The 21,784-nt window shown below is 40.5% G+C and overlaps 2 protein-coding genes across 3 annotated transcripts in view; one reads left to right on the forward strand and one right to left on the reverse strand.

Moving 5' to 3' along the window:
* GEMIN5 (gem nuclear organelle associated protein 5) overlaps window positions 1-5,354 on the forward strand; it is a 33,621-nt gene extending 28,267 nt beyond the window's left edge. Inside the window, exons 26-28 of the mRNA XM_048488245.1 lie at window positions 2,994-3,504; window positions 4,502-4,598; window positions 4,897-5,354. Coding sequence (XP_048344202.1) covers window positions 2,994-3,504; window positions 4,502-4,598; window positions 4,897-5,064 — 776 coding nt within the window. The 3' untranslated portion in view covers window positions 5,065-5,354. The remainder of the gene's footprint in view (window positions 1-2,993; window positions 3,505-4,501; window positions 4,599-4,896) is intronic.
* Window positions 5,355-7,476: 2,122 nt separating this feature from the next.
* Window positions 7,477-21,171, reverse strand: CNOT8 (CCR4-NOT transcription complex subunit 8). Of its 2 annotated transcripts, none has more exons than XM_048491416.1 (7): window positions 21,026-21,171; window positions 17,980-18,163; window positions 17,218-17,411; window positions 13,808-13,969; window positions 12,807-12,951; window positions 9,050-9,160; window positions 7,477-8,630 (listed from the first exon to the last, which is right to left on the reverse strand). In XM_048491416.1, exons 2-7 carry the CDS (start codon window positions 18,094-18,096, stop codon window positions 8,481-8,483), a joined length of 879 nt encoding a protein of 292 aa, XP_048347373.1. In that variant the 5' UTR covers window positions 18,097-18,163; window positions 21,026-21,171; the 3' UTR covers window positions 7,477-8,480. The 2 variants fall into 2 exon arrangements, with proteins under 2 accessions (XP_048347373.1, XP_048347374.1); XM_048491417.1 differs by lacking the exon at window positions 21,026-21,171 and adding an exon at window positions 20,874-20,898.
* Between the last annotated feature and the right edge of the window lie 613 nt (window positions 21,172-21,784).

Consider the following 21,784-nt stretch of genomic DNA (forward strand, 5'->3'; position numbering starts at 1 on the left):
AAAATGGATAAATGTTAGGGTTTGGGGTCACCACAATATGAGGAACTGTATTAAAGGGTTGTGGCATTAGGAAGGTTGAGAACCACTGCTCTACCCCTTTCCTAAACATGCAAATGTGTCCTGCCACTAATCCATGTCCTAATTTCCTTCTCAGTGAAGATGAGAGTGGATTTCTAGAAGGATTTTTGGAAGCAATCTCTAATTTGGGGTCTAGGTGAAAAATAGCTGGATAATGAGTCTTCTTGTATCATTTCTATAGCCTTTGAAGAGGTGAAGTAATTCAGAGCATTAAAGGGATATTTCTTTTTCCTGTTCTTGCACCTGCTTTTTATTTATTTTTTCTTCTGTGACAAAAGTGCACTTGAAAGAAGGCTACTATGGGACTGATTAAACCAGATATAAGTGAACTGTTCTTTTGTTTAATCTAAGTTATTAGAATTGGTTGCTATGGAGACTATATAAATGTAAACAGACTAAGTTACAACTTTGTGTATACGTCAGTACAGCTGCTGGAGATGCATATGCTCTCAGATTAAAGGGACTTTTTCCTTTTTTCTGGAGCCTATTTATTATGGCAGCTACTAGGAAAAAAATCCTTGGATATAATGCCTGAAAAAACCAGACATGTCTGAAATGATGAAAAATAATATTTTGAGCAATTAACAAGTACATGAGAGTTATTTAAGAAGAAAATGGATGAGATATTTACCTAATTAGAACAAAAATTCCTACAAATGAAGAACAGATGTCAGAAGATATTAAGAAATTGGAAAGTTCTAAATCAAATAACTGGAGAAATAAAACAAACTAACCAACCAAGTTGAAATCCTGGAGGGGAAAACAGAGGTGTTAAATAGAGATCTACAAAGAGAAATGGACAACTTAGATTTACTGGAGCTGAGTGAGAAAGAATTTTGTTTGAGATTTGGATCTGTCCCTGTGGATACAGATAAAAATATTAGAGAAAGGATTACAAGTGCTTTGGCAAATTTGGGGGGAATCTTAGCAAAAGAGATGGAGAGTGAAGTCGATAAAGTCTACAGGCTAAATTCTTATTTCTTATTAGAAAAGCCCCAAAATACATGCTGGTTCACTTTGTAAGGAAGAAGACTAGGGATCAAATCACACAGTAGCATTTTGGTACAGGATTAAAAATAGGTAACGAAGATATAATTGCTTTGGAAAAATACTGATTAAAATCTTGTATAAAATAAAAAATAAGCATTCCTAACTAAAAAGTTAAAACAGAAGAAGAAAAGTGGGAAGGTGTGTCTTTTACTTACAAGCAACACAAACTCAGATTGAACTTGATCAAAAATGCATTGTTTCCTTGGAAGATACAAAAGAAAAAAGATAAACATTCCTAACTGAAAAGTTAAAACAGAAAAAGAAAAATGGGAAGGTGTGTCTTCTACTTACAAGCAACACAAACTCAGATTGAACATGATCAAAAATGCATTATTTCCTTGAAAGATACAAAACACTTCAATGACACAGACTTCAGAAAATTCAGATCAAGATCAACCAGAAATAGGGCAACAGCCTGGTTCAGATTGGTATTTCAAGACAGGTTGGTATTTGAAGACAGAAAAATAGAAACTCAAGAGAATAAGTCACAGATCTTTTTGAAGGATATGTTCTGTGCTTCTAGGGTCTTGGCATCTAAGGCAGGGATGTTGAACTGATTTGTTATGAGGGCTGGATATAACATAAATATGACTTGGTTGGGCTGGGCCGTGGTGGTTGCCTCAGATAGTGAGCCCCACCGGCTTGTATGATGAACCTCCTCACCTTATCTTACTGAGGCAGGATAATCACTCTCTGACCAGGCTTGTGAGATTTCCCACCTTTTCCAGGGACTGAGCTGCTTCTGCTGGCAGCGTGTAGTGATACAAAAGCCCTTTTTCTCAGCCAACTTCCCCAGAAGGTGAAAGGAGCCCATTATTTTACTTTCTTTAGTAAAGTCCTTTACTAAAGGAAAAATATACAAGAGTTTTGGTTTAGTCAGTTTTTAGATTCTGGATCTTAGGTACAGGCTTATTAAGTTTCATGTACAGTAGCTTAGATGTTCAAAGTAGTTTTTAAGATGGTACAGTTACTTAAGATGTTTCTTGCTAATGATTTGTTACAGCGTTCTAACAGGCTGGTTCTTATTCAAAGAATCCTCACTTAGCCTAATCTCAGGTAGAGACCCAAAACTTAAACATAAAACTCTCTCTTTATGAAGGAAAACAAAGCAAAAACCTCAATACACCAGACTAACTGGTCCCAGGAATTATTCTTCTCTCTCTAATTTATTTATATGATCCCCTGGGTAAGAATTGGCTCTTCTGTTTCAGCTTGGCCCCGCCAATAAACCTCTTGTCTGGGTATAGATTTGCTTTCAGCTCAGGCTGTCACAATAGAATCAGTTAGATTCACACACACTCTGACTGAAATCCTCGGAGAAGATACTTTTAGCTAAGTTAAAAGCAGTTAGACATTCACTCAAAAGAATCCAGATCCAAAAGCCTCTAAATTTTTTCATATCAGAGAGAGATTCTCTTCTCTCTGTGTCACCAAGTTGTTACACCAATCAGAGTGCACGATAACAAGTCTAATCAGGTTGTTTCCCTGTTCCTAAGCGAGACCTCTTCTAATGTTGTGTCTTGGGTCTGGACTTTAGAGGTTTACTGTTTTGGATTGTGGAGGTTTCCTTTAGTCATCATGGCTAGTAGCCACTGATAAACCAATTCTTCATGAATTTGTTCAATCCCTTTTTGAAATTGGCTATACTTGTGGCCATCACTATATCCTCTAGCAGTGAATTCCACATTTTGTTGAATTAATTTCCTTTATCTATCCTGAATCTGCCACTCATTCACTTCATGGAGTGCCTCCAAGCGCCAATATTTTGGCATATATATTGGTAGCAGTTTTCCAGTGTAAGGGTTGACTTTGGAGGGAGTCTGTGGTGCTCAGTATTTCAACCATTTTTCTACTTCTTTTGACAGGTTGTGATTATCTGAGAGAAAAACTAGACAGCACAGATGTGCAGAGCTTGGCAGCATACAGGAGTTTACAGGCGTTTGTGGCTTATGGGCAACTATACATACTGTGGTGGTATCTCCCTGATGATTCCCTTGTCTCAGAATACCCAAAGCTTACCTCTGAGGTGTGCAGTAATAAGCAGTCCACTCACTATTGCCAAAGCAATTGTTCAAGACCATTTGCAGAAGGTATTCATGACTCTGATGCCAGGCCTGAAGAATTTCCCAAAGAAGGCAATAATGGTACTTGCTCAGAAGTAGATTCTTCACCTGACTCAAGCCTATTAAAGGAGAGACAAGTGAAACTAAGAAACTGTGGAGTGCTGCTTTCTGAAGAACATGCTGCAGTCCAGAGTGTGCAGCGGGATATCTCTAGAGTTCAGCAAACTTTAGCCGACATGATTTGCCAACATAAGAAAAAAAACCTTCAGGATTTGGAGGGAACACAGCTTTTACTACAAAGCCAGAGTCAAAAGTAAGATGGGGGAAGTATTGTGAACTATATGTGTGGTCTGTTAATTATGGTAGAGTCCTAGAGAAATTGTGATCGCGGGGCGGGGGGGGGGAGAGAGAACGGGAATCACATGAGATCTTGACAGTGTGGTGGCTGCAATAGAAAAGTGGGTTTGGCATGATTGGAGTTTCCCAGTCATCCTGATTAATTCATGCAAGCTTTAACTCCACATGGAGTTTCTGGTAAAAGATATGTCCACATAGTTGTGCTGAGATATGCTGCTTGTAAAATGAAGCTCAGATCACAGAATTGTTTTCCTTAGATGGCTTACAGGACTAACTTGGGAATTTAGAAGCAGTTGACATTTTGAGCAGTTGTTGGTCTAAAGTGAAACCATGGAAGATGTCTTAATCATAAACATTTATTTTTTGTTTTGCTGTTCTTGTGTCATAAGGCATAAAATTTTCTTTGGGAACTAGTTCTTGGAATTAAATGAGAGAAATGAAAGAGCAGTTGTAGATACTGAAGGGGCCATTGACTTTTTGGGTCTCTGTGTTCCCTCTGACCAATGATTGCAAGACTGGTAGGAGTTTCTGTCATTTATAATGAGTTATGAAGAAGATAAGAAATAGTATAAGACATGTGTTTCTTGCTTTCTTCAATGGCAGCATAGAAGAGTTTAGGGAAATTTGTTTAAACTGGGTAGGATAGAAATACATGGAATGGGAATATACCACTGTGTTAACTTTGAGGTGAATTTTAGTTCCACATACTGTGCTAGTCTTGACCATTTGATTCAATGAAAATCTTTAAAAGAATGAAGATTACCACAAATATACCATTGTGCTGCCTTTAGAAACCTACTCAAGGCTTTTTAATTCTTTGTAATGCCCAAAGCCACAAAGCTGTCATGATCTGGTTTGTAAAAGGGACATATGTTATAGGCTAAACAAAAGGGTTTTTACTTTATATAAGTGCTTTATATAATGTTAGGCAATGTGATCTTAACTCTTTACAGTACAAATGAAGTCAGTGAGCTGATTTCTCTACCAGATCTTTCAAAACAACTTACAGAAGCAAATCAGAAACTAGCAGAGTTTCCAGCTAGTCTAAAGGTAAGTGTTAAAGGTTATATCAAAGTTGAAAAAGTAAAATCCCATGTTTACCTAACTGTTGCAGTGCCTTCAGCAGCAGAGATGTGTACAGTTTTCAAAACATGGGTTGTAGCTAATAAATAACTTTCAGATTTCATAACATGGGTGATAGCTAATAACTTAATGTACTCTTGTACTTTTATAGTCTGATTAGTAGTTAATTATCAACCGAATATGAATTATATGGCTGATGTTTTGTTCAGTTTCATAAGGCAACATACTAGGCTGAGTCTTCATATATACATATATATCTTGACAGGATTCGCCTTTCCCAGATGTCCTGGAGTGCTGCCTGGTTATGCTTCATGTAGGAGCCCAGTGGGGAGTAGATCTGGATCCAGAGCTGCAGGAACAGTGCTTGCGTCTTCTTCAGAATTATAAAGGAACTGACATATATGAAGGGGCTTGTAGGAAGTTCTTCACATGAATCTTTACTTTCCTATCAAATAACTTTTTCCCTTAATGTGAAGGATTAGTTGTGAATATTAATTTCATTCTAGAATGGATGAATAAATGCAAGTGGCTATTGTTACACAGTCACATTGGTCAATAACTTTTCAAAGAATTCACATCCTTTTTCAATATTGTGTAACTGTTGATCTTGTAAGGAGAATAATAGAGGCTTTCATACAATATTTTTGTGCCCAGTCAGCCTATCCTTTGAGTTGCAGAAGGCTGTGGATGACATAACCAATAAATAAAATGTAATGTAATAAACTCAAGCTGTTTTCAGTCATTGCTACAGAACAGTTGTTTTAAAAGCTGCTGGAAATGGGGTATGAAAACAGTTAACTGAAATTTTGATAGTTTTTTCAGTGTACACAACAGAGCAGTGGTCACTTTAGTCCAGCATCATACTTCATAAACTGGCTAGCCAACAGGTTGCAGGGTGTAATCCTACAACAACCAGTGCTATTTAGTTTGTTAATAAATGATCTAGAATCAGGCAGTACAGTGGCCAAGTTAGCCAAAGATTTCAAAATTCAGAGGGCCACTGGAAAGTACTGCCCACCAGACAGTAGAAAATATTTCACAGCTGCTCAACAAGTAATTAGGGCCTAGGAGCTTTATTCAAATAGGGTTTCCATGGCATGTTGAACTGAAAATTGGTCCCTAAACAGTGTAACTTAATTCCAGTAAGCAGCCAATAATATTCCGCACTAATTTAGATGGACAAAACTTGGGAGAAAACCATGACTGTTAATTGTGATTTTCCTCTTGTTGACTATATACTACAAAACATTTCCACAATTGATCCCTGAGGATTGAATTGAAAGCAGCTTGCAAATCCGTAAATGCCACATGAAGTAATCCTCCTGGATATGATGCAACTTCCTAGCAAGATGACACAATATTAGACAGTGATGAGTCATGGACCAGCCATCCACAAAGCCAGATTTTTCTGGGCCACTAATATCAATTTTATATGCCCAATTACTTAATTTCTGAAGTACTAAAAGGCATATAAGTTGCCCATAGTGGAGAGGAGGTTGACAAGCAGATAATTGAATGGGTCCATTCTACTGTGAAGTGGGACAATTGTAGCCTTTTTCCAGAAAGCAGAGTTTTTGCCAGTTCAACTACTGAACAGGCAGGAGTTGATACTTTAACTCACCAGTCTGGTTTAAAATGACAAAATTCTGATGGGACCAAATCTGGTCCAGGGGTACAACCCTTTTTCATCTTACCAGTTACACTTCTAATTTCCCCAGGACAGACATCTGGCCAAACTGGTAAACCCTGCAGTCTATCTGGAGGCATAGCGTAGCCCACAACTTCCAGAGTAAAGCACTAAGCTTTTCACTGCATCAGGGGTAGATTATGCCATACATACTCTGACTCGTGAGAAGTCATGATTATTATATGTGAAATAACTGTAATTCGCCCATTCTCCCCCCACCCCACCCCCAGCAAGCTTCATGTGGAGGAGTGGGGAATTGAACCTGGTTCTCCAGATTAGAGTCTGCTGCTTCAACCACTACATCACGCTGGCTCTGACTGTTATAGGCCCTGTGTTAAACCCCACCAGACATGTTATGCAATAATGAGATATAACTGTAACCTTTATAATTTCCAGAATACAGCTGGGCAGTTAGTGTTTTCTTTCCACTACTGTTGCACTTGAGAGGAAAGGTGCCTTAAGAGTATGAGGCTCATAGCAAATCAGGCAAGACAGTGAAATTGTCAATAAGAAGAAGAGTTTGGATTTATATCCCCCCTTTCTCTCCTGCAGGAGACTCAAAGGGGCTTACAATCTCCTTGCCCTTCCCCCCTCACAACAAACACCCTGTGAGGTGGGTGGGGCCGAGAGAGCTCCGAGAAGCTGCGACTAGCCCAAGGTCACCCAGCTGGCGTGTGTGGGAGTGCACAGGCTAATCTGAATTCCCCAGATAAGCCTCCACAACTCAAGCGGCAGAGCAGGGAATCAAACCAGAGTGCACCTGCTCTTAGCCACTACACCACTGCTGCAAGGTGGATAGAAGGCCAGCTGGCCATGGAAAATGGGGAGTAAACCATCATGATTTTACCATTTGGGTGAAGGAACGAGAGTGCAAAGAATAGGCCCTTTACTTCCATCCTGGACACCCAATCTCCAATTTCTGGGACAGTAGACTGTGAACTGCAAGGGCCATGCCCATTTTCCTGGAACATATTGGGGAACAGCATTCACAAAAGTCTGAAGCACCACTGGATTATGCTATTTATTCAAGTAAGCAAAGTGATGTTTGGTATTTGACTGCTTACTGAAATCTTCTGCTAGAAATCAGGGTTCGTATTAGATGTGCAATAGAATTGGATGAACATCTTCTCAAAAAAAGAACAGCCGTCCAAAACAGTATCATGCCTTAAGAAAAATCTTTATTTTACAAAATTAAGAACCAATAATATATACACACAAGCATTTTCAACACCAACCTGCAAGATGTGCATAGTGGAGAGTTTAAGCTTGTTAAAATACCAGATTGTTGTTGCCTTCCATTTGGTTTTCAGTACTGTATGAGATTTGCTGAAGTATCAAATATACTTCAGAATAGTTTCTTATTCTATAGCCACTTTCAACAATCTGGTGCTGTAATGCAGTATAAAAGGGAAATCTAGCAGTTTTAACTTTCACTGGTTGTAAAATCTTAAATACAACATGTAATGTTATTCACTTAAGAACCTCCAGTTATGAGAAGGGTAAAGCATTTCACTTGAAGTGAAACCAAGCAACTGAAATAGCTTTGGTCCAGACTTAATTGCAGTCTGAAGCATGCAGACAACTTTGTTCCAATCTATTAGCAAAGATTAAACTTAATATAGTACTCCATGGCCCAGCAATCTAAAGGAAGGAGGTGTGTGGTGTAATGCTAGCCCAATATAGCCATTCCGACCGCTACTAAGACAGATCTTTCATGCATTATCTCCACCACCAGGGTCGAATGGTCACAGATTGACTTACACAAAAGGTAAAAACTAGCAGAGGGCTGAAAAACACATCACCCTCACAGAGAGCAAAAGAAGTTTTAAAATAAGCTTTCAAAAGCTGTATCTGCAAGGGTAAGATAGAACCTCAGCTCTGCTGAGAGTTCTGAAGTGATTTATTCCTTGCAGATTCAGTCTGGTTTAAAAGAAAAGAGGTATATACATTGTGACTTGTCGCTCTGGTTTTTACATAGAGGCAAAATACTATACCAATAATTACGAAATCACTTGATCAGCATCTTCTGGGGTTTTGACATAAAGATGCATTTTGCCTTGTGCAAAAACGCTAGCAGTTTTGCTGTTTGTTCGAGAGATATGAAACAGTTTTAAGGAGGCAGTTTACCTCTATGGCCCCTTGTTTCAAATGAGACCTACTTGTCACTGCTGCATATTGTTGATAATAGCCAATATACTCATTTTTTCTTGGGCTGTTTCTACATCTTCACTCTGTTTCTGAGCCACTCCAGTACCAAGGCCATATAGTCTCCCACAGTACTTTGCATCATCAATTGTATCCTCAAAGAACAGCTGTAGAGGGAAGAAACAATTGATTTCTAGTTGTGCCATTCATCTCCTGTAACTTCTACCATGCAATTTCATCAAGACGTTTCTGCTGTGCTTGCATTATCCATGGAAAAAGGACTCTGAATACTACAAAAAAATTCCCTTAAGCCTAGCAGGGCTGAAGATGAAGTTCCCATGTATTCCCCATGTATTCCCTTCCTTTAGCTTCAGAAATGTTAATTCTGAACTAAAATAGTTTTACATATAGGTACAGAAAATAGAGGAATAAGTACATTTATCATTAGGACTCCCATTTCAAGTATTAATTTTGATTAATGTACCTTTTGGTCTTTAGCAATATAAGTTGTATCTTTATAGGCATCACTGATAAACTAATAAAACATGTACTCCCTGCTGTTTCCGAATAGCCAAGTTGTCTGTACCTCTTTCATTCTGAAAAATGCCATCCCTGTGAGTAGAGAGTCTGATCCAGCTTGGTGCTGCCGTCCAATTCGCTGCAAATCTAGCTGGTCAGCAACTTCTTGAAGACCTCCCTGCATTATAGAAAAAAATCTGAGAACTGAACTATTCTGATGCAACACCTAGAACTTAGTCTGGAAACAGACAGTGAAGCAGTCTTCATACAGGCATACTGTATTTTTGGCATGACAGTAGATCAAAAGCTGGCTACCATGTTTTGTACCACCTGAAATAGCTAGGATACTATTGTAGATACTACTGTAGATGGTGCATTGCAATAAACAGATTCATATGTACTTTTTACAAATGAATTAATTTTGAGTAAGAATTTAGTGACAAATAAGTGATGATACCACTAAGTGATCTTGAAGACAAACTTGGTTTGACAGTAGCTAATGACATGACAGAAGTATTGGTGGTGCAGGCAGAGTGGTTACAGTGTCACACTGTGATCCAGCAGAGCCAGGTTCAAACCTCCATTTTAGCATGGAAGCTTGATGGGTGACTTTAGCCAATCATACACACAAAGCCTAACCTACCTCACAGGGTTGTTGTGAAGATTTTTTTTTTTAAGTTCTGAGCAACATTTTAGCCCAACGCTTCACTGAGGTAAGAGTAAGAATGTGACTTGTGTCAAGGTCATCTAATGAATTTCAGAACAGGAATTTCAGCTTGCCTTCTCCCGCACCCAAAATAATGAAACACATCTTAAAAACTATGCCCAACCATTAATCCAGTCTCATTACTTCTAGGAAATTTACATGGACTCTCTCTCTATGCAAAGGACCACTACACAACAATATGTATTAGTGTTATAGCTGGCATATTTTATTATGTATATTTCCAAGAATATACTGCAGCACCGATAATCAATTTCAATTTGTAAGACTGAAATAAGATTTCTGAACAGGATTATGTCGAAAGGCAATAGAGAGATTTAATGCAGTAATTACACACACACACCTCATGCTCTCATATCAGCAAGCCTCAAAAACTTTATAATTTGGATCAAAGCTATGATCCAACTATAGTTTATATGAATATTTCAAAAACAGATTTTTTTCTCCTTTCCTATACCCCATCAAAAAGACAGCACTTTCTTGACATTTTCTGGATTTGGTCAAGGTAAGATCATCAAATCATAGAGTTGGAGGAGACCACAAGGGCCATCCAGTCCAAACTCCTGCCATGCAGGTACACACAATCAAAGCACTCTTGACAGATGGCTATCCAGCCTCTGTTTAAAAACCTTTGAAGACGACTTTACCACGCTTCAAGGCAGTGTTTTCCACTGTCAAACAGCTCTTACTGTCAGGAAGTTCTTCCTAATGTTTAGGTGGAATCTCTTTTCTTGAATCCATTACACCTTGTCCTAGTCCAGGGGCCTGCAACCTGTGGCCATGGAAATTGTAGTCCAGGAACATTTGGAGAGCTGCAGGTTGCAGACCCCTGTCCTAGTCTCTAGAGCAGCAGAAAACAAGCTTGCTCTTCAACGTGACATCCTTTCAAACATGGCTATCATGTCAATCCTTAACCTTCTCTTCTCCAGACTAAACATACCCAGCTCCCTCCTCAAAGGGCATTGATTCCAGACCTTTTATCATGCTCCAACTTGTCGATAACCTCCTTGAACTGTGGTGCCTGGAACTGAACACAGTATTCCAGGTAAGGCCTGATCAATGCAGAATAGTACTATTACTTCCCTTTATCTAGACACTATACTTATATTGATGCAGTCCAGAACTGCATTGAGTTTCTTGGCTGCCACATCACACCGTTGACTCATGTTCAGCTTGTGGTCTACTAATACTTCCTGATCCTTTTCACATGTACTGTTGTCAAAGCCAAGTATCACCCATCGTATATCTGTGCATTTCATTTTTTTTCTGCCTAAGTGTAATAACTTACATTTCTCCCTGTTGAAATTAATTTTGTTAGTTTTGGCCTGGCTCTCTAATCTGTCATGGTCTTTTTGAATTCTGATCTTGTCCTCTGGGGTATTAGCTACCCCTCCTCATTTGGTGTCATCTGCAAATTAGCATGTTCTTTATTCCATCATCCAAGTCATTGATACAAATACTGAATGGCACTGGGCCCAGTATAGAACCCTGCTGCACCCTACTAGCCACTTTTCTCCAGGATGAAGATGAGCCATTGGTGAGCACCCTTTTGTGTATGGTCAGTCAACCAATTACAAATCCATCTAGCATTCTCTAGCCCACAATTTACTAGCATTTTTTGCAAGAGTATCTTGGGGGACTCTGTCAAAGGCCTTACTGAAATCAGGGTATGCTATATCCACACCCTTCATCAACCAAGCTTGTCACTCCATCAAAAAAAGAGAGAGAGATTAGTCTGGCATAACTAGTTTTTGAGAAACTCTGTGGACTTTTACTGATCACAGCATTCCCTTCTAAGGCTCCCTCCACGTGGGCTAATAAACATGGGCTAACCACAGTATAAAACCTGTGTTTGGGGGCGAACTTTGCACGGATCCCACTCCTAATGTGAGTCCGCTCCATGTTTTTCTCCCAAACCAGGTTTTTCAAGAATCATACTATCTGCGATTTTTTTGTTTCAGCTAAGGCTGAACGGCTGCTCCAGGAAGCCCATTACTTGACCGCGCTTCCCTTTTTTTTCTGTCCCTGCCTCTGTGCTACATCACTACAGAGGGGCATAGGGACAGCAGAATGGCTGTGGAGGTCCATGCCTGCCAAGCTTCGTAGCTATGCAGCGGAGGGAAGTGGAGAGAAAAAAAAACATCCATGTGAAGGTGCACGCCCCAGCCAATGCGCTCGCTGACCGCAGGATGCCCAGCCATGCAAACAGCACAGGGCTACGACGGGTTTGTTTATCCCGCCTGCAACCTGCTTTACATTTGCTTTGCAGAAAGGGCCTAAGTGCTTACAGACTATCTAATGATCTGCACTAGAATCTTTCCTGGTATTGATGACTGGGAAGTAATTGAAACATTTTTTCCCTTTTTGAAGATGGGAATAATATTTGCTCTCCTCCAGTCTGTTGTGATTTCTTCTGTTCTCCAGGAATTCTCGAAGATTATTGCCAGTGGTTCTGAGATTACTTCTGCCAATACTTTTAATATCTTGAATGTAGCTTATCAGGCCCTGGAGACTTGAATTCATTTAGAGTAGCCAGGTATTCCAGTACTACCTCTTTATCCATTCTGTGCAGTTTCCCCTACTACATCATCTTCTCCTTTTTCCCCAGCCTAAACATTGTTTTCCTTTTGGGAGGAGACCGGGACAAAGAAGGCATTGAGAAGTTCTGCCTTTTTTCCATCCCCTGTTAGCATTTCACAATCTTCTCCACACAGCGATCCTAGCATTTCTTTGTTCTTCCTTTTACTATGAATACAACCCAAAAAGCTTATTTAATTGTTTTTAACTTCTCTTGCAAGCCTGAGCTCGTTCTGTATTTTAGCTTTTCTGACTTTCTCTCTATACATGCTGGCTATTTGTTTGAATTCCTCTTTAGTGACTGCCCTCTTTCTCCACTTCTTTTAAATCTTAGCCAACTGACCAGAATCCCAACATTAATATGTATATAAAGCCATGGTAATTGAAATTACATATACCGGATGATTAAGAAAACATAAAGCCCAATATAATCTGTATGTTGGTTTACTTCAATTTTGTGCTTGTATATACACAAGCAAACCTCAACTTACAGTAAGCTTGGCAAAAACAGTACTGAAAGTACCTTTAGATTTTTGCAGCTCTTCATTAAGTATTTAACATCATATATGGATGGGAAGAAAAGGTTCAGGATATGAAAGAACTCGTGCTCTTCTTCTGGAAGCCTTGAATCTGTTAGCAGTTTCACCATATAACCAAAGTCATAGCCACTGTTGGAGAAATTGTGAAAAGAGATGTCACCCAGCAACAGTGAAGAGCTCATATTTGCTTTGACAGAATACTATATTGTATCACATTCTTCCTACTTCAACACATCCCTTACAAAATCAGAAAATAGCTACTGAAGTACAGCTGTTAGGAAACATCCTTGAAGGAGTTACAGGGAAGTAACAGAGAAATAAAGGGAAGATTAATGCCAAAATGAAAATGCTTCTAGAGTTACCAACTCTCCTCAGTTGCTATAGGAATTTGTGATGCATAGATTGGAATAAGCTAGAAAGAAGTCTGCATTCCCAAATGAAAAGACAGTACAAGAGGCAGCAGGGGTGAGTCATCAACATTATTCTACTAGGCAGCAAAAATCTATGAATTGCTGCTGGTGAAAGGTACAAACCAAGTATTCATCATTGAAAACAACTAGTAGTTTCTAGGAGATGAGGTTTTAAAAGTCTAGCATTTAAAAGTGACCAGTCAATTTACGCTCTGCCTGCCCTATATGTGCGAGTTTAACTTTAAAGCTCCTATTACTTTACTCAGATTAATTATTTGGGTTGCCCAATCATTTTTTGTCAGGCAGGTTCTTATACAATTCATACATAACAACCAAGCATTCAGCAACAAAATATTTTGCTAGCACTCAGGAATAATGGGGAAAGAGTTATTTGCTAAATTTCTGCTTGACACATTGTTGAAGAAAGCAGAAGGGCCCTGCAGGGGAAAGGAAAAAAAATACTGGCAACCCTGCTACAATTCTTTCTGTCGTACAATCCACAGAGCTGAAGGAACCGTATTCACAAGGTGTTATGAACATAGAATAAGTTAAAAACAAGAGACGATTTGACCAACCTGTGAAATGAAAGCCATTTTACATTGTCACAGAGCACTACACCAGAGGTCATAAGCAGCTCTGCAAAATGCAAGGTATCAATTCCCTCTTCCTCATGCTTCTGGAATTGCAGCCCGGAGCTTGCAAGAAGGTCTATAGAATCTTGAGAATACATATCTTCTCTAGGAGGAAAAGGCAAATAAGCATTAGTTGTCAGTCCTCGCTGTACCTAAATCTTCACCCTTTCCGATTTATCTTGTACTTTCATTTCATGATTCAGTATGCAAAATCATGCAATAGCCATCATGTACTTTTCACAGCATTGTAAACTATGTGGAAAGGATTAAAGTGAGCCCGTGAACATAACTGAAAGTATTAAGGCTGACTACAAAGATCTAGGGAGGAAGCTGAAGGAATGAAGGCACAAGTGGTGTTCTCTTTTATCCTTCCTGTCACAGGAAGGGGAATCTGATGGGAACAGCAGATATTGGAGGTGAACTACTTGCTGCAATGGTGGTGCGGCCAGGAGCTATATGGATTCTGGGACCACAGGCTAAGTTTTCTGGATGACGACCTACTAGCACGTGACGGATTTCATCTTTCAAGGTCAGGGAAAGGTGTGTTTGACGGAAACATGGGGAGATTCATCAGGAGGGCTTTAAACTGACACCATTGGGGGAAAGAGATGACCAATATGGGGATTTAAATGAAGGACAGCAAACAGCTGGGTCTAAAGGGTGGGTCTAAAGGGTGCAGGGCTTCAGGTGTTTATGGGGGATATGACTTAGTAGGCATTACAGATAGACTTGGTAGGATGAGTCGCATGACTGAAATGGGGTGGTGATGGCTAGATACAAGTTGTTAAAGAAAAACTGAAAGGGGGACAGAGTGGTGCTTGTGAGAGGAGAGGGTTTGCTTGTCAGAAAATACTTGACCGTCCAGTGGAAAGTATCTGTGTGAGGAGAAGGGACGGAAGGTATTGTGGTTGAAGTCTACTACAGACCACCTGACCAGGGTGAGAAAGTAAATGCTGCCCTCCTTGAACAATTTGACAGGGTATCCAAAACAACATGACCCGGTAGTTATAGATGACTTAAACTTCCCTGATGTGTGCTGGAAGACAAACTCGGCAAAGTGTCCACAGTCACAAAAGTTCCTGATTTGTCCGGTTGATCAGTCACACAAGTTCCTGATTTGTCTCCTTCATCAAATGGTGGAGAAAGCTACAAGGGGTTTGTCCATACTTGACTTGAAGGAAATTCAACACCATACTTATTGATAGATTTTAGTAGGACAGATTTTAATAGAGGTATGACAAGAGTCCTTCCGTGGGCAAGACTGCTGGAAGGGAAAGGAGCAAGTGAAGGGCGGGCTCTCCTAAAACAAGAGCTCTTGTAAGCTCATGCCATTGCTATTCCAACATGGTAAGAAACGCGGTAGGAGATCCAGGAAGCCAATGGGGATGAACAGAGAACTCCATGATGAGCTAAAGAAGGAAAGGGAAATGTTCAAGAAATGGAGGGATGGACATTCTTCTGAAGAAGAATATCCGTGGGTTGCTAGTCAGTATAGGCTAGCCATCAGGGAGACCAAAGCTCACAGTGAGTTGATGCTGGCCAGGAAGGCTCACTACAACAAGAAAAGCTTCTTCAGATATATGAAGAGCAAATGCAAAATAAAAGAGGAAATAGGCCTACTGTTGGGTAAAAATGGAGACATTCTGACAGAGGACAGGGAGAAAGCAGAAAGGTTAAATGTTGTGGCAGCCAAGCCCCTTCAAGGGACTAGAACTAGCCCCCAGATTGCATGTTTGACAGACCAGATAGAGAGAGCTTGCTGAGCCTTTATCCTTCATCTTTCAGACCTCTTGGCAGGCGGGAGGCAAGCCAAAAGACTGGAGGAGGGCAAATGTTATCTCCATTTTCAAAAAAGGGAGGATGACCCAGGAAACTACAGACCATTCAGGAAAGATACTGGAGCAGATTTTAAAGAGATCGATATGCCAGCATCCAAATGACAATTTAATGATCTGGAGAAATCAGGACAGATTTGTCCCTGACTGATCCTGCCAACACCAACTTCGTTTCCTTTTACAATCAAGCATTGAGCAACTCGATTGAAGGAACATCATTCTGGATGTCTCTTTTTCAATGGAGGTTCAGGTTACGAATGTACTCAGAGTGGCAAAAATCTAAAAAATAAAGGCAGGCCTTTGTGTTATTTCCAACTATACCAGCAGGGTTCAGTCTTTGCCGCATGTCCTATCAAATACATGCAGATATGCATCACACCATTACTGATGCTCCTTTCACTTATTCCCAGTTCTAACAGTCTTGTCACCAGTCCCTCTAGGAAATTAATGCAAAGGTAATCCTTAACACAATTAGAATATACTAACTCTGAACATGAACATATTTTTTTACATGTAAGAAAAGTCACCTCGATTTGAATTGGTAATAAAATATCATTGATTTGTTCCAATGTCATGTTTGCATGAGTGGAAGACACTTGCCCCACCACACCCCCAATCGCAGTTCCCCACATCCCAAGGGTTTCCCAGCCATCAAGAGCAGGTCTTCTTATGGGGAGGCTGGAAGAAAAGCAACTATTACACATAACTGCTTGCAGTTCTGAGACCTGTCTAGTTTATATAGGAAGCCATCAAACTGCTAGAGTCATAGCTCTACAATATGTGCAATAAATTAAAATGTTTCAATTTTCCAGTTGCAGGATTTAATTTACATAAACATGCATATGAATGTGTGCATGCATATATACACACACACATATATGCTCAAATCTGTTATTCATGACAAAAAAGTTAAATAAATGTCTCTGTGTTGAAGTGATGTAAAGATTAACACAACTACCCTCTAGAATTACAAGAAAATCTTAATATCCCTATTTAACATATATTTGTGATTTCCCAACACTCTGTTATAGAAGACATGGCTAAATGAGAGACACCAAGTTTTCTGTAATACTTCCACACAGATAAAATTGTGTCACCATTCCAGTTGGTATGAGTATCATCCATATATATTACAGTAGTTTATTTCAATGGATCTTTATTCCATATATGTATTACATAAATGGCAGTGGATTATAGCTTAGGAAATAGGCTTATTCATTTGCTGCCATAGAAAAACAACACCTCCTAGGCAATAAGCGTCCCAATTTTAAAGAAAAGACAAGAGGCCATGGAGTTTTATTGTCCAGACTTGAGGCCAAATAATTTGGTGATCATCCTGGAACTAAAAGCAATGCTTTCACAAGGTTTTATTAAAAGACCAATTATTAACAACTTTTGAGGTTGAAGATTTAGCTTGAAGTATAATGCCTTCATGCTAACATGGGAATTTTTCTTGCTATGTTTTTATTTGATGACAGCTTTTCATAACAGAACAGAGAGATTTTTCCAACAACTTACGTAAGGTTGAATTTGAAGTTAAATTGCCAGGTGTTGATTCCAGCAGGATATTCTCCTTTCTCATTTGTGAAAGTCAGGCCCAACTGGATGATTTTCAGGAGATCAACATTACACCGGAGCAGCTGATACTGATAGTCAATGGAGCTACGAAATTCACCAATGGGTCGAACAACAACTCCAGGAAACTCTGTATCCTACATAAGAAGATGGGGAGAATTTTATTACAGTAATAACAACCAGGAAATTTTAACTAGGTAATAATACCAGGATTTGACTATTCAGTGGCCCAACTAAAATTAATCTCCAGCATTAATACAATGACTTCTCTTGTTTTCCTGTGCTCTCAGCCTTTTAAGAGATGTACTTGTTCCGTTCGGCAACAGAAAGACATTTTACCAACTATTTGTTGTTACACTTTCAGGTGGATACAGAATTGGATGGAGAACTGGATACAGAATTGGTTGGAGAACTGCAGTGGTTGGACCACTGTCTGCAAAGTATTACACAAAAGTGCTAAATCATTCAGATTTATTTTAGAAACTCTGTTTTTAGAGAAACTGAGGCAGCAAACAAATAAAAGGAACCTGGGTTACATTTGCAGATCTGGGGCACATAGACCATCAAAGAAAATACTAAAGATGCAAGAAAAATGGAAAGATACTCTGTTACATAGCCTCCTGGTTCATAGCTACTGACCAGCTGAGCACACACTATAACATATATAATTAGGTTCTAGATGCAGAAAAAAGGTTGAATGCTTACCATTGCAATGTAGCTGTAGCTGAGAACAATTTCTCGAATTTTCCTCATCTCTTCTTCTAGATTGTTTGCCCACACTTCACAGATCACCTGACTGTTTTCTGCAAGTGCTGCTGGCATCTTGAAAGTTCTGCACCACAATCACGATGGCAAGGATAGAAACCCCAAAATGTCACAATAAACTGCCCTAGATATAACAAAAACATATCACTTTATCACAATGTACCTATGTTTATTGCTATCAAAACCATGCTATGTATTGTCGAAGACTTTCATGGCCAGATTCAACTGGTTGTGGTGGGTTTTCCGGGCTTTGTGGCCGTGGGCTGGTGGATCTTGTTCATGGACTCAGTGTGTAACAGACTTCTCTCTGTGATACACCTCTGAAGATGCCAGCCACAGATGCAAGCAAAACATTAGGAACAAGATCCACCAGACCACGGCCACACAGTCTGGAAAACCCACCACAACCAAAACCATTATACTTCACAACACACTAAATGGGCACACTGATCATCTGCATTTTTTCAGAAGTAAATCCTACTGTACAAAGGATTGCAGACTTAGAGATTCCTAATTAAGGACTGAAGCTTTGACTGGCACATGTGACTCTTCAGCTCCAGCTTATAGCTTCAGCAAGGATTCTCTAAATATTTCAGAGTTATATGTAGTATAGAGGGTACTTGTGAAGCACACCAGGATTTAATGGAGAAATCTCATTTTTCCTCCCCCACTATTTCCAATCTCTTGAAAGTTTCCTCTTCGTTTCCTTTCAGAATAAATTTTTCTAAGCAAGAGTACAATAGAATTTTATTGCCAGCTAAGGTCATTAAAAAGGCCATAAAAGTCTATTCCATGGCATTAATAATGACAAGGAGGAACCCACATAGGACTTGCAGAAGGCATCTCATTTCCCACTCTCCCACTGTTTCCTTTTTCCATTTCCTGAAAGCCCCCACTTTTCTTGCCTCCTTCTAGGGTCACCAACCTCCAGGTGGGGCCTGCAGATCTCCTGAAATCACGATGATCTTTTAACTTCAGATCAGTTTCCTCTTAGTTGCCAGCTCCAGAATGGGAAATTACAGGAGATTTGGGGGTGCAGCCTTGGGAGGCCGAGGTTTGGGGAGGGAAGCAACCTCACCAGGGTATAAAGCCTCAGAGTCCACCCTCCAGAACAGCTATTTTTTCCAGGACAACTGATCTCTGTTATCCAGAGAGCAGTTGCAATTGAGCTGGGATTTGAACCTGGGTCTCCCAGACCATACTCTGAAGCACTAACTACTACACCACATTGGCTTTCATAGGGTGGCTACTGTTAAACATTAGCAAGCAGCCTGGCCCAGTTGAGTCATGCTAGTTGGGTGCTATCAAATTACCCAGAGGTTGTTGTCAGGCCTAGTGATGCCAATTTCCAGGTGGAAGCTGAAGATATGCTGGGATTACAACTGAATTCTAGATAGCACAGATCTGTCCCCCTGGAGAAAATGGCTACTTTGGAGGATGGACTTTATGACATTATATTCACCTAAGACAGTGGTGGCGAACCTTTGGCACTCCAGATGTTACGGACTACAATTCCCATCAGCCCCTGCCAGCATGGCCAATTCGCCATGCTGGAAGGGGGCTGATGGGAATTGTAGTCCATAACATCTGGAGTGCCAAAGGTTCGCCACCACGGACCTAAGACCTCTCCCCAGACTATAACCCCAAATCTCCAAAATTTTCCAGCCTGGATCTGGAAACTGTAGCTCAGGCCTGGCCTCAATGTGTTCCACTCTGAAAGATCAAAACAGCCCTGGGAAGGATCTCACTACCTCCTCTTGCCTGTTCACAGCTCCAGTCACAGGATTTAAGTGTCTTCAAATTTGGCCAGCTTTGCTATTTGTATATACATAATGATATCCAGGCAGATAATGGGATTTCCAGGATCTGCTTGGAATCAGCCCCCTTTTACAGAAAATACTGCTCAAAGACTTCCATGTCAAAAACAGACAGCCTCACATTCACAACCCCAATAACAAGATGTTTCTCCCATCCAGAACCTCGTTGCTTTTATTTCCCTCCTCTTGACCAGGCAGCTACACCTCTTTCAGGATAACCCCACAGTTTCCATGGCCAGTGTTCTTTAGCTGTTTTTCTTTGTATGTCAAAAACTCTCAATCATACAAATCTATTGCTGGGCTTCCCCCTCAATAGGTCCCACTTACAATGTAAAATATAAAGCATACACCGTGAACGTTACAGACATACTTGTGTTGCCTTCAGATCATAATTTGAATGCAGTTCATCGGGGCAGTGTAGTAGTTCAAATATGAACCCATACTAGATTGCAAAACTGCTTTAGTTACAGAGAAGTAGCAACAATAAGTAGGAGCCTTGCAACATCTGAAAAAGTATTTGCATTCCAGAATAAGCTTTAGTAGATGAATGCTAACATGTTCAGATACAACAAATGGATCCTCGGCATGCAGGCATTTTGGGCAGATAAGAGGGAAATAAATTCATTGCATCTGAAGAAGTGGGCCGTAATCCACAAAAGTTTAACATGGAAGAAATGTAATGTGCCACAAAACCATTGTTATGATCCACTGAAAGCCACTATTCCAACCCCCTCCCCTGTTAGCAGCGGATTACAGCTGGTCGTAAATCAGCCAGTCTCTCTCGCTCTACCCCTCCTCAACCCGGAACACGTCTCAGGCTCAAACACTCAGAAATGTAGAGACAGCTATGTTGCATGACATCGCCTCCTCCTCGTAAAACAGGAAGCTCTTTAAAAGCAATTTCGGAGCGCTTTTTGAAAAGCCAAGAACATTCACTCCCCCGGGCCGAGTCTGAACTCCCGCCTTTGAGACTACTGGACTGCACCATTGTCTCATACAAACAGCTGTCACTATTACCACTCTCCCACGAGACCAACCAGGCTTCAAAAACAATCAGGAAATCCGGTGTGAAAATAAAAAGACGCCCCGCCCCTAAGCGCCTCCCACCTCGCCGCCGATTTTCCCTCCCAGCCGGTAACGAAAACAGAAAATCCCAATCCAGCCCTCACCCAAGCAAGCGGCAGAAGCGACCCCCAGACCGTTACTCTTTTCCTTCTTCTGGCTGAGGTCGCTCTATCCTAGCTCTTCTCCATCTCTCGGTGGTTTGGAGCACGTCCCCCACGCCTCCGTGCGCATGCGCCACACATAGCGACAACGGGAGTTCCTAGAGTGAAAACATCCGGGGGTTCTCTCTTCCCCATTCTCGACATAGCCGACAAGACGAGAATCAAAGTGGTCTGCGCATGCGTGGGGTAGGAGGTTGGACTACGTAGACTCGTGTTCTGGGACTAGTCCGTAGGGGGAAAAAAGATGTTGCGCAAAGCGGGATTATGGACGCTTGGCAGTGGCGGCTTCGTTTTTCTGCTCTTTTTAGAGTTATGACTTGTCGTAGTTGTCGAGCAAGCCTCCAGAGCAAGGCTAGTGAAGTTCCGTAAAGAGGAAGGATTGTAAAGAAAACCGGATTAGTTGTAGCTGAAATGGTAGCGCCATTTCATCCTGCAGATTTACCTGGAAGTGGTTTAACGTTGAAATTATTATTTCCGACTCGTAAGGATGTCAGCTAGGGGTTTGGAGATTTGGGATTGCAGCCTGGGCAGGAATGGAATCTTACCAGGGTACAATGTCATAGTTTCCACCTTCCAAAGCAACAGTTTTCTCCATGGAAATTGAGCTCTGTAGTCAGTTCTGGGAGACCTCCAGATCCTATCTGGAAAATTAACAACCTCATTTCCATATATAAATAGTGTCATTTCCCTCGCAGATTATAA

Source organism: Sphaerodactylus townsendi, linkage group LG03, assembly GCF_021028975.2.
Source record: "Sphaerodactylus townsendi isolate TG3544 linkage group LG03, MPM_Stown_v2.3, whole genome shotgun sequence".
NCBI classification, from domain to species: Eukaryota; Metazoa; Chordata; class Lepidosauria; order Squamata; family Sphaerodactylidae; genus Sphaerodactylus; species Sphaerodactylus townsendi.

What these genes read in the sequence shown, in the direction of transcription:
- CNOT8 (XM_048491416.1), bottom strand. Translation starts at nt 18,096, where the DNA reads ATGCCAGCAGCACTTGCAGAAAACAGTCAGGTGATCTGTGAAGTGTGG. An exon ending in GCTACAGCTACATTGCAATG is followed by an intron (nt 17,412 to 17,979) that starts GTAAGCATTCAA and finishes CTTCTTATGTAG; the next exon opens with GATACAGAGTTTCCTGGAGT. An exon ending in CATTTTTCAGAATGAAAGAG is followed by an intron (nt 8,631 to 9,049) that starts GTACAGACAACT and finishes TTCCCTCTACAG; the next exon opens with CTGTTCTTTGAGGATACAAT.